At 36.6% G+C, this 14586-nt stretch overlaps 1 protein-coding gene across 2 annotated transcripts in view; it reads right to left on the reverse strand.

The window, feature by feature from the left end:
- LOC132140515 (cytohesin-3-like) overlaps nt 1–14586 on the reverse strand; it is a 40433-nt gene that overhangs the window by 5281 nt on the left and 20566 nt on the right. For both annotated transcript variants that reach the window (XM_059549289.1, XM_059549294.1), the window contains exons 2-9: nt 10755–10837; nt 10309–10373; nt 8506–8572; nt 8145–8263; nt 7715–7795; nt 6610–6722; nt 4010–4158; nt 3567–3678 (exon numbers count right to left, since the gene is read on the reverse strand). In XM_059549289.1, the coding sequence (XP_059405272.1) occupies nt 3567–3678; nt 4010–4158; nt 6610–6722; nt 7715–7795; nt 8145–8263; nt 8506–8572; nt 10309–10373; nt 10755–10837 (789 nt within the window). The remainder of the gene's footprint in view (nt 1–3566; nt 3679–4009; nt 4159–6609; nt 6723–7714; nt 7796–8144; nt 8264–8505; nt 8573–10308; nt 10374–10754; nt 10838–14586) is intronic.

Here is a 14586-nt window from a genome sequence, read left to right on the forward strand (position 1 = left end):
AATTAGACACCGTGTCTCATGGCAAATGAAGAAACGCCACTATCATGCTGTGGAACATGACACAGATATAGACATGCAAAGCATCTCTCTCTTACATCCACACACATACATTAAAGCCTCTGACTCATCTACAGTCATATCGTTCCTCTACTGTTTTCTAGAGCAAGCGGCACTCTTCTGTCCTGTTTTTGGCTTCAGTAACATGGTCAAGTCAAGTCACCTTTATTTATATAGCGCTTTAAACAAAATACATTGCGTCAAAGCAACTGAACAACATTCATTAGGAAAACAGAGTGTCAATAATGCAAAATGATAGTTAAAGGCAGTTCATCATTGAATTCAGTGATGTGTATGTGTCTGTGCATTTATTTGCAATCAAGTCAACGATATCGCTGTAGATGAAGTGTCCCCAACTAAGCAAGCCAGAGGCGACAGCGGCAAGGAACCGAAACTCCATCGGTGACAGAATGGAGAAAAGAAACCTTGGGAGAAACCAGGCTCAGTTGGGCGGCCAGTTCTCGTCTGACAAGACGAAACCAGTAGTTCAATTCCAGGCTGCAGCAAACATGGTGTATCCAGCACAATGCTGCCGCAGGCTTATCTACCCCCTCTCCTGACTCCAACCCACAGATGCTGAATGCACATCCGCATGGAAACGTACTGCATAGAGAGAGAGATTAGAGTCGTGCTATCTGCAGCTCCCTACTTGCAGTGTGAGAGATCGCAAGTGATGTTTCATGGCGTGTGGCTCTCAGTGAGGGAGCTGAATGGAAGAAGGAACAATGACACAATCCCAATGACTATCAACACATGTAGGCTTCTGTTAGTTCATGGCCTTACAGGGCAAAGATCATCACACTTTTGTGACAACGTTCCCCAATAGCATATTGTCACATTATATGGGGTAAAAAAATACGTGTCATCAAATAACCTAGCCTTTTCAAATGTTTTGAAAGTTATGAATGAAAAAACTAAAAGAAAAAATTATGAAACATCAAAAAATGCATCTGGTAACATACAAAAAATAAAACCTTAATATAATTCCTCTTTATTACTGCTCCTATACAAATTATTGTATATGAAAAAATATCTGCTCTCGATTGATCCATAAAAAATTGTTTGCAATGTTCCTCATATGCAAGTCACTTTGGATAAAAATGTCTGCTAAATGAATAAATGTACCATTAGTTTGGCCAACAATAAACTTTATAAATTCATAACATTTTACACAAATTAAATTGCTCCGACCTGATATTAATGAAGAATCTTATCAAAAACGTATAGTTTTAAAGACTTTGTGAACTTCCTTGTGATGACAGAGAAATAATTATTCTTGATATAAATAACAGGAAACTGATATAGATACTGAACTTAAAGTATCTTACACAAATCGACATCCATTGAGCAATAATATTTTGGTGATCATGTTCCAAATACTTTGGACCTAAGGTGGGAAAATGTATATATATATACAAAGTGTACATTCCCACAAATCCAACAGGGATATTTTTAGTGAGGAAAACCATAATTATTTGTGTGGAAAAAGCTCCCCACTGCTTACTGCTGAGGGGGGCACATAAAGATTGTGTGGGTATAATGTGTACCTTCATTATTACAATGTATACAGGACTCCAGGGACATTACGTAGTAAACAAAGAATGTTGTGTGTCCCGTGCCAAACAATACAGCTGAGGTGTGACGCTAAACCAGACCATATGCACTAAACTGACCTTTGACCCCAGGAGCAGCCAGTCAGAGTAGAGCAACCTAACAATACACACATCCCTACAGACAGGAAGTAGGAAGGCCTTGAATGACAGTCAGGAAAGGATAAATGAAGGTTACAAGAGATGAAAAGAGGCGCCAGAGGTTGAGATGAGGGAATGATGGGATAGATCTGTCCTGGTTACCTACCTCCTGTAGAGACAGCCAGTCACAGGACAGAAAATGAGGGTCAAAGGGCAAAGTGTGTAAGGAAAACAAGAAGGAATGTTCAACATCAATACATGAGAAACAAAGCACCACCACAATACATACAAACACACATTTAGGACAGAAATGACACACATAATGTTAGGAGACGGGACATCAGAAACACTTGAAATTGTCATTTGATGTTTGCCAGACAAATAAAAGAGGCACATACGAATGAAACACAGCCACTACAAAACACCTTCTGTATGGACAACCCCCTGCTGCAGGGATTCATTTGTGCATCCAGATCAGGATTCATACAGCAACTCTAATCTTTTATAGCCAGACATTGAACTATCAGCATAAAGTCTGGTCCACACTGGAGCTTATTCAACAGCTGCACACTAAAAAAATCTAAATAACTAGTCAAATGACCAGTCATAATTTTGTTTTCACGTGCCATTTAGAGGTGGATTTAAAGGAAGAGTTTTGAATAGAAAAATATAGAAACTTTTTTGTATAGAAATTTTTTTGAGGGAGATGCTAACGGTCTAATCAAAAGCAATGATCTATGCTAAGCTAAGCTAAAAGTGCTCGGCTGAATGGATTGGAAAACAGTAAAACTCCACTAACTCTAGGGAGTTGAAAAATTAGCCCATTTCAAAAAAAGTGGAGTGTTCCTTTAACTGAAATGATTTTGAAAGAACAATAGGGACCAATTCTTACTATTAACAAGTTGCACATTACTAGCATACTGATTGTTTATTAGTAGTTATAAAGCTCGACCATATTTTTTTGAACCTTTAATCCGACCCCATTAACAACTACCTTCCAAACTATTAAAAAGCATTTTCATTAAAGAGTTTGAGGAAAAAGTTATAGTTAATAGTAAATTAATGGTGAAAATCCCTACACTAAAGTGTGACCCAGTTTACTTTCTACTAAGTGCAAAATCACACTCTAAAAACAAATATACACATATTTATCAAAGCTGTAAAGTAATTTCAGATCTGACAAAAAAAATAAAATAAAATAAAATACAGTAATTATTTTTTCCCTCAGAATCTCTCATTGTCCCACTTATAAACTTAACTTTGTACCCAGGCGAACTAAAAAAGATGTTATCCAATCAGCTTAGAGTCTGCCAAATCCATTTTACATCAGATTACAAAGTAAAAAGGTTGTGAACAGTGTTTCAGTATTTTAAATGCCGCTTGCTTAGTTTAAATTGGGTGTTACACAACTTGGGTTTTCTTCATTATGTGTCCCTTCCTCCCTTGCCAGGTCCAACAGAAGCCCATTCCAGGACGTCATGATTTACTAATTAAAAGTACCACAATCCTGTCTGTGAGAGCTGATGTTTAAAAACACTGCATTATGCTTTCATCCTATTCTTGTCTCCCCACAAAATGTTTCCCTACTAAACTGCACACTTTTCATGAGTGGCTGTAACTCTATGTGTCAGGCGCTCTGTCCCTATGAGACGGCGTGCTTCTGCTGAAGGAATCCCTCGCAGTGATGTGAAAAACCCATTAGGGTGGTAATGAGCAGCACTGTGTGTTCACAGCTTTCCCTGACACCACCTACAGGCTCCAACAGACCGCGGTGTAAAACCACATCTCGGCAGACTATATCAGGGCGAAGGGACTGACCTAACTTGAGCAGCCAGCCCTCGCGGTCCGGGTTGAAGAACGTGTGTGTGAGGTCGTTGCCATCATCTTCAGGGATTTTGAAGGGCTCGCTCTTGATGCTCTCGTACAGGTTCTGCGAGAGAGGAGGGACATTAGTGCTCTTAATGAATGCAGATGAGCATATTTGCACGTCTGTCTCTGTTAAATATTTAAAGCAATCCTATGGCTGCTGAGGTATTAATTATGATCAGACATGAAGCTTAAAGTCAGTCATATGGAAAGTGAGAGAGGAAGAAGAAAGAGTAGAGTAAATCAAGTTCTTGCAGTTAGTGCTTGGCCCCCGAACTGGGCTTTTCCAGCAGAGAGAAGAAACTCTTACTTATGTTGTGTTATTTTATTCATCATTAATGGCTCAGTCTATAATTTCAGCATTGGCAATCAGAGATCCAGTGAGCGGCTGTTACCCGGAGCAGCTCTTCTGGCAGGTCTCCTCCGTCATTAATGCCTCTGTTCATGGAGATGAAGCGCTCTACGGGGGGTTTGTCTCGGACATTGGGATTGTGAAGACTTGTGTTTAACATAATGATGGCAAAGGACAGGACATAACATGTGTCTGCAAAGACAAAAATCAGATACAAAACTTAATAACTACACTGACAATACCACACATTATTTGTCTAAAATATCTGACACATCTGTAAAAAAACAAAAAGCCATCAAACTCATCTTTCTTTCTAAATTTTACTGACTCCACAAAAAAAAGGAAGCATAAAAACAGTTTTCAACATAGAAAATGCTATGAAATGTTAATAATTGAGCAACAAATCAGCATATTACAATGATTCATGAAGGATCATGCAACACTAAAGACAAAGTAATGTTGCTGAAAATTCAGCTTTGCCATCACAGGAAAAAAAAAATACTCAGATATGTAAAAATGGAAAACTGTTATTTTAAATTTAAAGGCCTGTCATTTAAATAATTTGCATAAATAAAAGTCCAATATTAAAAAAAACATTAACACCAACTTTTGCCTCAATAAACTGCTAATGTGCTGTTTATTAATAGTTAGTAAGGTAGTTGTTAAGTTTAGCTATTGGGTAGGATTAGGGATGTAGAATATGGTCATGTATTAATATGTGCTTTATACGTACACCCAATATGTTAGTAATATGTATGCTAATAAGCAACTAATTAATAGTGAGAATTGGTCCCTATACTAAAGTGTTACCAAAACTTCTTTCACCCAAATATTCTGAAAATTTAAGCGAGTCTAAAAAAACTATTCGGTAACACTATAGTATAGGGTCGAATTCACACTAATAACTAGTTGCTTATTAGCATGTCTATTATTAACATATTGGCTGTTTATTAGTGCTTATAAAGTACATATAATGCATGACATCCATAATCCTACCCAATACCCTAAACTTAACAACTACCTTATAGACGGTTTCATCGGGCGCACGCGCCTGGACCTAAGTAAACTTCCGGTCTGTGTTGTGTATATCGGTCTGGCTGCAGTGCCTTCTACAAACGCAGTTAAAGTCAAGGTGATGAGTAGACTGAAGTTGGGGTCAGGTGGTTGTGCTGCGGGATGTGTTCTCCATACATTTATTTATTTTTGGAGACTCGCCACAATTTTAAAACCGATCGATTTTCAAAAAGGCTTCGCTGAATAAACATGAGTAACGTTACGTACTGCACGTTTAATAATAATAATTCCTTACATTTATATGTTTAAATATCAAAATGAGGCACAGTTGTTTTTATATCGCTGTATTTCTGAAGGAAGACTTGCGTGTTATATGCCTGATAAAGCAGCGTGTGAGCGTACCAGCTCTGCTCTGTTTACAACTGTTACTGGGGAAACCTCTATTTCTAGCGCTTTATGTCTATGCTTTAAAACATCTCCTGCTGCCAAAGAATGAATTTGCATTTTTCATTAAGTCCGCCTGATCCACGCGGCAAACATATTTTGTTTGTTATCAAAAATTATCTACTCTAGAGGGACTTGGCTGTTGTTATTGATTCTATTTGGAAGTCTACTGGAAGTTAAGTTAGGTCCAAAAAAGCGTGCATGCGCAGTAACGTTTGTTTATGTTGTGGCCGTTGAAACTGTCTATAAACTATTAATAAGCAGCAAATAAGGAGTTAATTGAGGCAAAAGTCATAGTTAATTGTTAGTTAATAGTGAGAATTGGACCCTAAAATAAAGTGTGACCAACAATTCTTAGTATTACTTAAGAGTCAAACCCTGACATAAGTATGGGTGTGAGTCACTAGTGCGGTGAAACAATTCAGCTTCAGTACACCACAGCCACTGTTTACTCTCTAAACACATCATGACATGAGCTCTTAACTCGAACAAGTGACTTTAAACAAGTGTCTGTTCTGCCAGTATTCAGATCCGGCATTAAACTCACTAACAGACATAACACCATCAGCATCAAACCAACCATTCATTTCAGAATAACATAATCTGTCAGCTGTGATCAGATAACTGGCATGTGCTTTTCTGCAGACTTGAGATTTTTAAGATAAATCTGAGGAAAAACATGCAGATTTGACTGAGCATGTTTTGGGCCTGGTGTTTTCTGACAAACATCTCTCTGTGAAATAGAGTCTGGACAAAAAGAAGGTTTATAAAACAGACACAGTTACAGTCCTTGATTCTGATTGGCTGAGCCACGTTCGAAGCTCTTGTAAATTACTCTACAAACATACACCTTTGTTTACGTTTCTGTGTTGCTCGGCAACACTTTGTTGGAACCACAACTGATTCTGAGGAACTACATTGTTCGGTGGAAGAACACAGTTTTTATTAATATCATAACACTTTATTTGCTCTGTTTTATTCTGTGAAACCTTACTACGTATAGAATATGGAATAACCGGTTTATCAAAGCAATAAGGCCTGTGAAGCTGAATGTGAATATAGTCTCTTCACGTCGTGCCTAACAACGCCCCTTAGCTGTTATAAATTCACTGTAAACCACGGCTTCACAGGGCTTATTGCTTTATTGTATTAGTATGGACACTGGCTGTTTTGCACATGTCTGACCTGTTGACTGAAAGACTCCCAGGTTGCACTGGCAGTACCGGGACGCAAATGCCTCCATCATTCTGTCAATCTTCTGGGCCTCACCAGGAAGTCTGAAACTCCAGAGAAACTGCCTGTGTGGAGAGAGCAGATCCATCATCAAATCATTCACCAGTGAATCTAAACAAGTCCTGGTCACATTTACACAAAATCAAAAAGAAAATTTTCTACTGTATTTTTAATCACAGTGTTATTTGTTTAGTTTTTTTTTTACAAATTAAAATGGTAGAAGCATAAATAGTACCATTATATATAAATACTTTACTATATAATTTATTCACAATTTCTTTCATATTACAGTAATCAATATTTTGTCATTAATTATTTTTTAATTGTCATTAAAATGTCACAATGCAAAAAAAAAAAAATATATATATATATATATATATATATATATATATATATATATATATATATATATATATATATATATATATATATTATTAAAATATCTAGTAACAATTTAGTGTAGGGATCAATTATCACTATTAACTAGTTGCTTATTAGCATGCATATTATTACATATTGGCTGTTTATTAGTACTTATAAAGCACATATTAATTTATGACCATATTATATATCCCTAATCCTTCCCAATAGCTAAACTTAACAACTACATTTCTAACTATTATTAAACAGCAAATAAGGAGTTAATTGAGGTTAAAAGTTATAGTAAATGGTTAATTAATGGCTAGAACTTCACTCTTAAAAATAAAGGTGCTTAAAAGGTTCTTCACAGCGATGCCACAGAAGAACCATTTTTGGTTCCACAAAGAACCATTCAGTTTAAAGAAACATCTCTTTGTTACCTTTTTATAATTTGAAGATCCTTATTCGCCACAAATAACCTTTTGTAAAAAAAAAAAAAAGGCTCTTTAGACAAAAAAAGTTCTTCTATGGCATTGTGAAGCACCTTTATTTTTAAGAGTGTTATGATTTTGGAGTAGAAACCAGTTCAGTATTGTATTACTGGGATAATTCTAAGCCAAAAGTCCTCTATATTTCGACTTGTCTAGAAAGGAGGCATGCTTGCAGTTTTTGAGGAAGAATGAGAAGCTTCTCCCACCTCAGAGCCTGAACGAGGTTGAGGTCGGCAAATTCATGGAGCTCTACAAAAGCCTGGAGCACTTTGATGTTGAATTCATCCCTATGAGAAAACAACAACCACACACATTAGAAACGGTTACTTTCTGCAAAGAGTAGATTTTTAAGATCCTTCAAGGTGTTCAGCAGCATTTGTGGGCTGCTTCGTCTGTTTGTATCTATAGCTATGCTTCAAGAAATCCTGTTGTTTTGACAAGACACACCCCAAGAGGTGGTTCATTTCCCTCAGAGGCACACATGTTGCGTTTCACTGCTGTTGTTTTCCTCACTAAACCCAGACAGTCAATTTCCGGAGGATTTTTGTGATGAATCAGGCACATATCTCTCACAGCGCAAGTGACATGCACTGAATAAACAAGGATAAAAAACACAGGAATGAAGTAAAGGGTTACCGTTCCCCCAAGTAATCCCCAATAACGGTTTTGTTCAAGCCTTCGCCTTTATACAGGAACTGAGCAATGTCTTCAGGGGTCTGTTGCAGGAGGTCGTTCTCCAGCAGAAACTGGATCCCCTACAAGGAATTTTATTTAAAAAGGATTTTAGGATCAACCCTATAAATGTCAGGGAAATTATGTGGAAAATTTCCAAATGTAATACAGTATCTCAGGGAAAATGTCACACTGTTGTACAAATACAGTACAAATACTATAAATGAAAGGTTTAAGGCTTTAAAACATGGTAAAATATTTGACATCTGTGAAGATTTTTCAAATATCTGGGTCATTGTGGAACAGACAGTAAACAGAAACTTACTTTTTTGGGGTCCATGTTGAATTTCTTTCTTCCCATTGCAATTTGTTTGTTTCTCTGTGTTGTTTTGCTGCAAATGGAAGAAAACATGTCTTAACAAAAATCCCTTAATAGGAATTAAGACAGACAAAGAACCTCTTGTATGATTCGCCTGCAGATTCAACATATGGAGTAAACCGAGTTTAAAACAATAACCAGTCTTAACAGCTTTTTGTCACAAAAAGATCCCAGTTTCCCAATAAGGTCCACTTATAATAATCTTAAATATCATTAAAAGACATTTTTCAACTTTGTTACAATGAAACAACTGTTAGTTTGTTTTAATGCTGTGCTTTTAAGAAGTATATGTACACACACACAGTGACCTTCATTCACAAAGTTCACCGTATCCCTCACACTTACATCTTTGTTTATGAAATGCATACAGTTTAAAATATTTAGTTACCAATACGAGTGCAGCACTTCTAGCTTTGTTTAGCAGATTTGCATGCTTAAAGTCCACAGAATTCAGCTGATTTTTTCTAGAAAAAAAAAAAAAAACGGTGTAGACAATGTGAAAAAAGCCATATGGGTCTACTTATGTGATGATGTGTCATATATAGATTTTAACCGCTGCATCTATTAATAACAGCCTTTTTGCAAAGCTGCGTTTCATTGTAACATATTCATTAAACAATCTTCACTAAAAAAAGCTGCTCACAATTAGGCTGAAACGATCCGTCGTTTTGTTAAATACAAAGCTCAGGCATTAGTATCGAATCATGCAAAGCTGCAGGTGCTACACAACATCAGATTTACAACATCAAACTTTACCAGTTTTACTCTTATCATAAGGCTTTGGTGTTATTGACCGCATGGCATTCCTTGACTCAATAAAGTAGTGATGTGTCGTTCTCGAACAATTCGTTCATTCTGAACAAATCTTTAACGTGACTCTGGAAGAATGAGTCGTCTCGGGTAAGTACAGTAAATGCAGTCTGAGCCGGAAACAGAATTGATTAGTTCATCTTTCGGGTCTTTCGGGTTTTTGACTCGTTCCTTAATCACGTGACAGACCCATACGCTAAACCCAATGCAGTCTTGAGCCGGAAAGAGAATTGATTAGTTCATCTCATGAGTCTTTTGGGTCGAGTTTGAGTCGTTCCTTAATCTATAGTCTGAACATAGTGACAGAAATGTCAGAAATAGCGTATGGAGTTGTCACGTGATTAAGGAATGAGTCAAACTCGACCTGAAAGATCACCTAAATCAATTCTCTTTCCGGCTCAGACTGCATTGGTTTAGCATATGGATCTGTGACGAGATTAAGGAATGATCTAAACCCGAAGACTTGTCAGACAAAATGTGAGGTGAGCTAATCACAGACTGAAGACCCAGGTAAAGAATGAATTAATATTTTCTGTTTATTATATCATTTTATTTTTGTATTGTTTGTAGTGTGATCATCATTTGCGTAAGTACTAGATGTGTTAGGTAAGTAACACGTAACATTAATTACATTTTGCTAAAATGAACGAATTGACTCAAAAAAAAGATTTGTTCATTTTGCTGAACGAGACTCAAAAGTCAGAGTCGGTAAAATGCAAAAATGATTAAATGTACTCTCATAAAATCAACAAAAAATGTATTTCGTGAGCGGTGATGACCTTTCAATCAGATGACACATTGTGAATAGAGCGCCTAATTAATGTTTTGAAGAGAACAGGTCAGTGAGGACCCTTAGACAAAAGAGAGACAGGTGCAAACAAAAATGAGCGTCAGTTGGCCTGTAATGAAAAGGAAACATTTCAAACTCCCGTAACTCACCTCTCTCCCACACATGTGAGCTGCTCGATTTCCGTCATCACTTCAGCGATCTCAAACTTCAGCCGCTGTAAAACAGAGGCTTGCATTAAACAGTAAACCCTATATGAAACTCTAGTTACCCAAATAATGCAGCATTCTGCTAACAACAAGGTCATGGGTTCGATTCCCATGAAAATTTTTTTTAACTTGAATACAATGTAAGTTTTTTTGGGATAAAACTGTCTGCCAAGTGCATTTTACAATGTTCTAAAGCTATTTAACTATAGAGAAGACCAAACAAGGTGCTTTTTAAGTTGCAATCAATGAAGAAAAATAAAGGTTATGTTCAGAATGCAATGGCAGCTGCAATACAAAAGCAATGGCTAATACAATTAATTTAATAAGGATTTTATATAATATAAAATTAACTATTATTATTATCAAATTCTCTTTCTTTCTTTTCTCACCTCAATATCATCCAGCAGTTCTTTTTTCCTGCGTCGTATGTTGGACAGCTCGTCTCTCTCCTCTAAGGACAGATCTTCAGGGACTGTAACAAAACACAGGGTAAGACACCTGTAAACGTGCTTATTTGAGCACTGGTTGTTTTAAAATTGACATATTCAAATCAGCATTTATGTGGGTCAGATGTTTCCCTCAGCATTCAAACTCCAGTCATACTATCTCCAGACCCTATATGAATTATTGAGACATTCTTTGCCATAGAATGAGAGATCCTCCATAAATATTCTTCTCAGACTTCTGATGAGTATAGCCGTAAAAAGAGCCAGGGTCGTATGAACTATCTGAAAAGTCAGGGCAGGCACAATCCTTCAAAGTTTACTTTCCTGCAGAGTTTAGCTCCAGCACTGATCAAACACGCCTGAACCAATCATTTGTTACAGGTGAGTTTGATCATGTTTGGATCTAAACTTGGCAGAAAAGTGTATCAAACAATACAAACCATCACAGAATTTGCAATGGTTTTACTGGTTATAATGGAAATTTTATTGGTTTTAATAAAAACTCTAACAGTTTTTGGTGATTTAAAACTGCTATTGGTGGTGGCTTGTTAAAACCACTAAATCCTAATGGAATATGGCCCCAAAAACACTACAGGAAACCATTTTTAATGGTTTTAATGGTTAAAAGTGTATTGATTTTTAATGCTTGATATTTGTATTGTATTGCATTAGAATTTCTGTGAAGTTTTTGCTCTGCAAGGCATGTTCTTGAAGCTTCATGGAGAAAGTCAAATTTCCCAGTTCCCAGAAGTGAACAGCTTGTGCATTCTTTCAAATACCTTCGATATACAAAAATTAAAATTACTTATGAATAGGAGAAAAACGCAATGCAATATAGTGGAATCATTCTCACATTCTACACAGACGAGCCAATCGGCAGTTGGTAAAGTCACTGCAGCTGCTTCTAGAAGCTGTGGCTGCCATAAAAACAGTCATTGGGACATGTGCATTCATCTTAAAATATAAGCTTTTTATTGTTATTTGAGCATAACAAATGTTTATGGAGCAGTTCATGTCAGATTTTGTTGCTTATTTGAAATATATAATAATTTATCATATATTTATTTAATTTATCAGGACTTCCCCTTTCAAGCAGATAGTATTTGGTCTTGGATGCCCAAAATAGCTGTCTGGAGACATTGCAAACATGGCTGCCGAGTGAACAGAATTTCTTTGAAAGAGGTTTAGATTTGATTCTTTGATTCATTTAGCCCACTGCAGCTGTTTTCATTGACAGATGTCTTAAAGTGGTTGTTCTGTGTTGACTCTAATACATAAAAAAGAAGCTTTAGGATACTCTTTTATGTAATGTCTGATTTTCATGTTCACTATTTTGTACATTATTGTCAATTATACGCCAGTCCAGTCAGGCAGCAGACTAAAATGAATGAATATGACACAATGAAATATTGGTCAAATCTAGTCAAGTCACCTTTATTTATATAGCGCTTTAAACAAAATACATTGCGTCAAAGCAACTGAACAACATTAATTAGGAAAACAGTGTGTCAATAATGCAAAAAGACAGTTAAAGGCAGTTCATCATTGAATTCAGTGATATCATCTCTGTTCAGTTTAAATAGTATCTGTGCATTCATTCGCAATCAAGTCAACGATATCGCTGTAGATGAAGTCTAAAGAACAATCTAAAGAACATAATTTGGACAAAAACTTTTTAAAGCAGAAAATGTGTGAAAGCGACCACCAGCAGTGTTTGAGTCCACCATTAGGCTCCTCAGAATCTGCGTGAAGATGGTTGGGATTCATTCAGCAGCCAGAGGAAGTAGGTCACTTCAGTTTTTCTGCTGGAGCAGATTGTAGCACTCGCCAGCTTCCTGTATCCATTGGAAGAGAAATCCCATCTGCATCACTCCACTAAGCTGCTTTGAATTTCATCTCCCATTTTCACTTCACATTCAGTTGTCAATTGCTAAAACCCTTTCTAGGCCAAAAACCATGAAAAGATACCGATCATTAGTTCAAAGCTTTCTGATGGCCTGGTACGTCTGTAGTGAGGTGACTGAGGCTACAGCAAACTCAGAAAACCAGGGTTCATGGAAACAGTGAATGTTTTCCATAAAGACAAAAATGATGACAACAACCACGTCCTGGCTGCACACAATGGTTTCTGGGTTCTCTTTGACAGCGTGCATAAAGCAGCATTTATTGAGCAATCCCCCACAGGGAAACCTACGTTTACAGCACAGAGATCCTACATCATCCCATGCTGGAATAAAATAGGCAAATGTCTTCGATTGTTGGCCTGCCGGACTCAGTGACAAACCCCCACACACAGGAAGCACAGGGTAATTTGATATCACGGTGGCTCTAATGCATTAAACATGACCTATAACCCAACAAGGGGAAAGGGAAAACTGCGTGCCAAAAAATGTGCATTCTTTATTTTGACGTTGACGTGTCAAGTGTGTGAATTTAAATACCATTATATATGTCAGTTCAAGCACAATAAACAATACAGCATCAAGACCTGCACATAGGGGTGGGTGATATCTCGATATTTAAAATATATCGAGATATTTTTTAAACACGATATGGATTTTGACATATCGTATATATCGATATATTGTTTATTTAATTTTGATTCCGCTACTTTGCTTGTTTGCCTTCTCTGTGCTGTGCTCGCCCCCCGCCTCATTGCTTTTGTCCCCTCTCCCCTCGCGTGTAGAGAACTAGTTTAAAAAAAAAAAATGGACAACTGGCTCCATTATATGGAGATACTTCGGTTTTAAGGTGTAGGGCGAAAGGCAGGCAGATGTCTACTGTAGGGCCCAATGATTCCCGCGATGCAGAAAACGTGGACGGAATCGTGGAATCCAGTCATAAAAACGGAATTTACAGTTTAAGGCGGAATGTCACAGAATTTGTCAAATTTTGAATGAATTAATCAAAAGTAGGTCATGCACTTACATCAAATCGCGATATGGACTAATATCTGCAAATATTAACATGAAAAAGTCTATTTAAATATGAATCCTGCATGTTCTGCGTGTCTGTGTTAATGAATGGAGCAGAAGCGCGTCTTCATTCATTAAACACACGGAAGCTCGCATGACGCTCACGCTGATTTCAGCATCTTTCCTCTCACTAAATAAAGACGTGAACACATGAGGAACATCTCCAGAACTGCACTGAGAGTCACTTCATGAGCATCTGACCATTTGATTTGAGTAAAACTAGCGTCATATCACATCATAGACTGTAGTATCACATACACAGAACTGTAACGGTAAACCCGTCAAAATATAAGTATTTGACAGAAAACTATTAATATTGTTCAGGAGAATGTACATAGCCCACTACTACTACTATTAAAATGAAACGAACATAATTTTTTAAGGAATAATCACACAACATTTCTTCCATGTTTTATTTTTAATAGCAAATCCCCTTTGTTTACCAAAAAATAAAGTTTGCTTAATTTTAAATAATTAAAAGATAAATTAAATGAATGTTTTATGCCTTCATTTGATAACCAGAAAAATGTAAATACACAGAATTTCTGAAGGGAAAAAAACATTTCACATAAGGCTATTTTAAGAATTTTTTTAACTAATTAAGTTGTTTTTATGCATTTAAATAATTACACATGCTAAAACACAGAATTAGGTAACAATAAAACATATGGTGAAGAAAAAAATAAAACGTTTCATAGGCCCTTAAACATGTAATATTTGGCATATGTGTTTTTGCAGTAGTTTTTGGGGGGTTATTTTTCCTGTAAAGATATCGAGATATATATCGTATATCGAGATAT

Source organism: Carassius carassius, chromosome 1 (assembly GCF_963082965.1).
Source record: "Carassius carassius chromosome 1, fCarCar2.1, whole genome shotgun sequence".
Taxonomy (NCBI): Eukaryota; Metazoa; Chordata; class Actinopteri; order Cypriniformes; family Cyprinidae; genus Carassius; species Carassius carassius.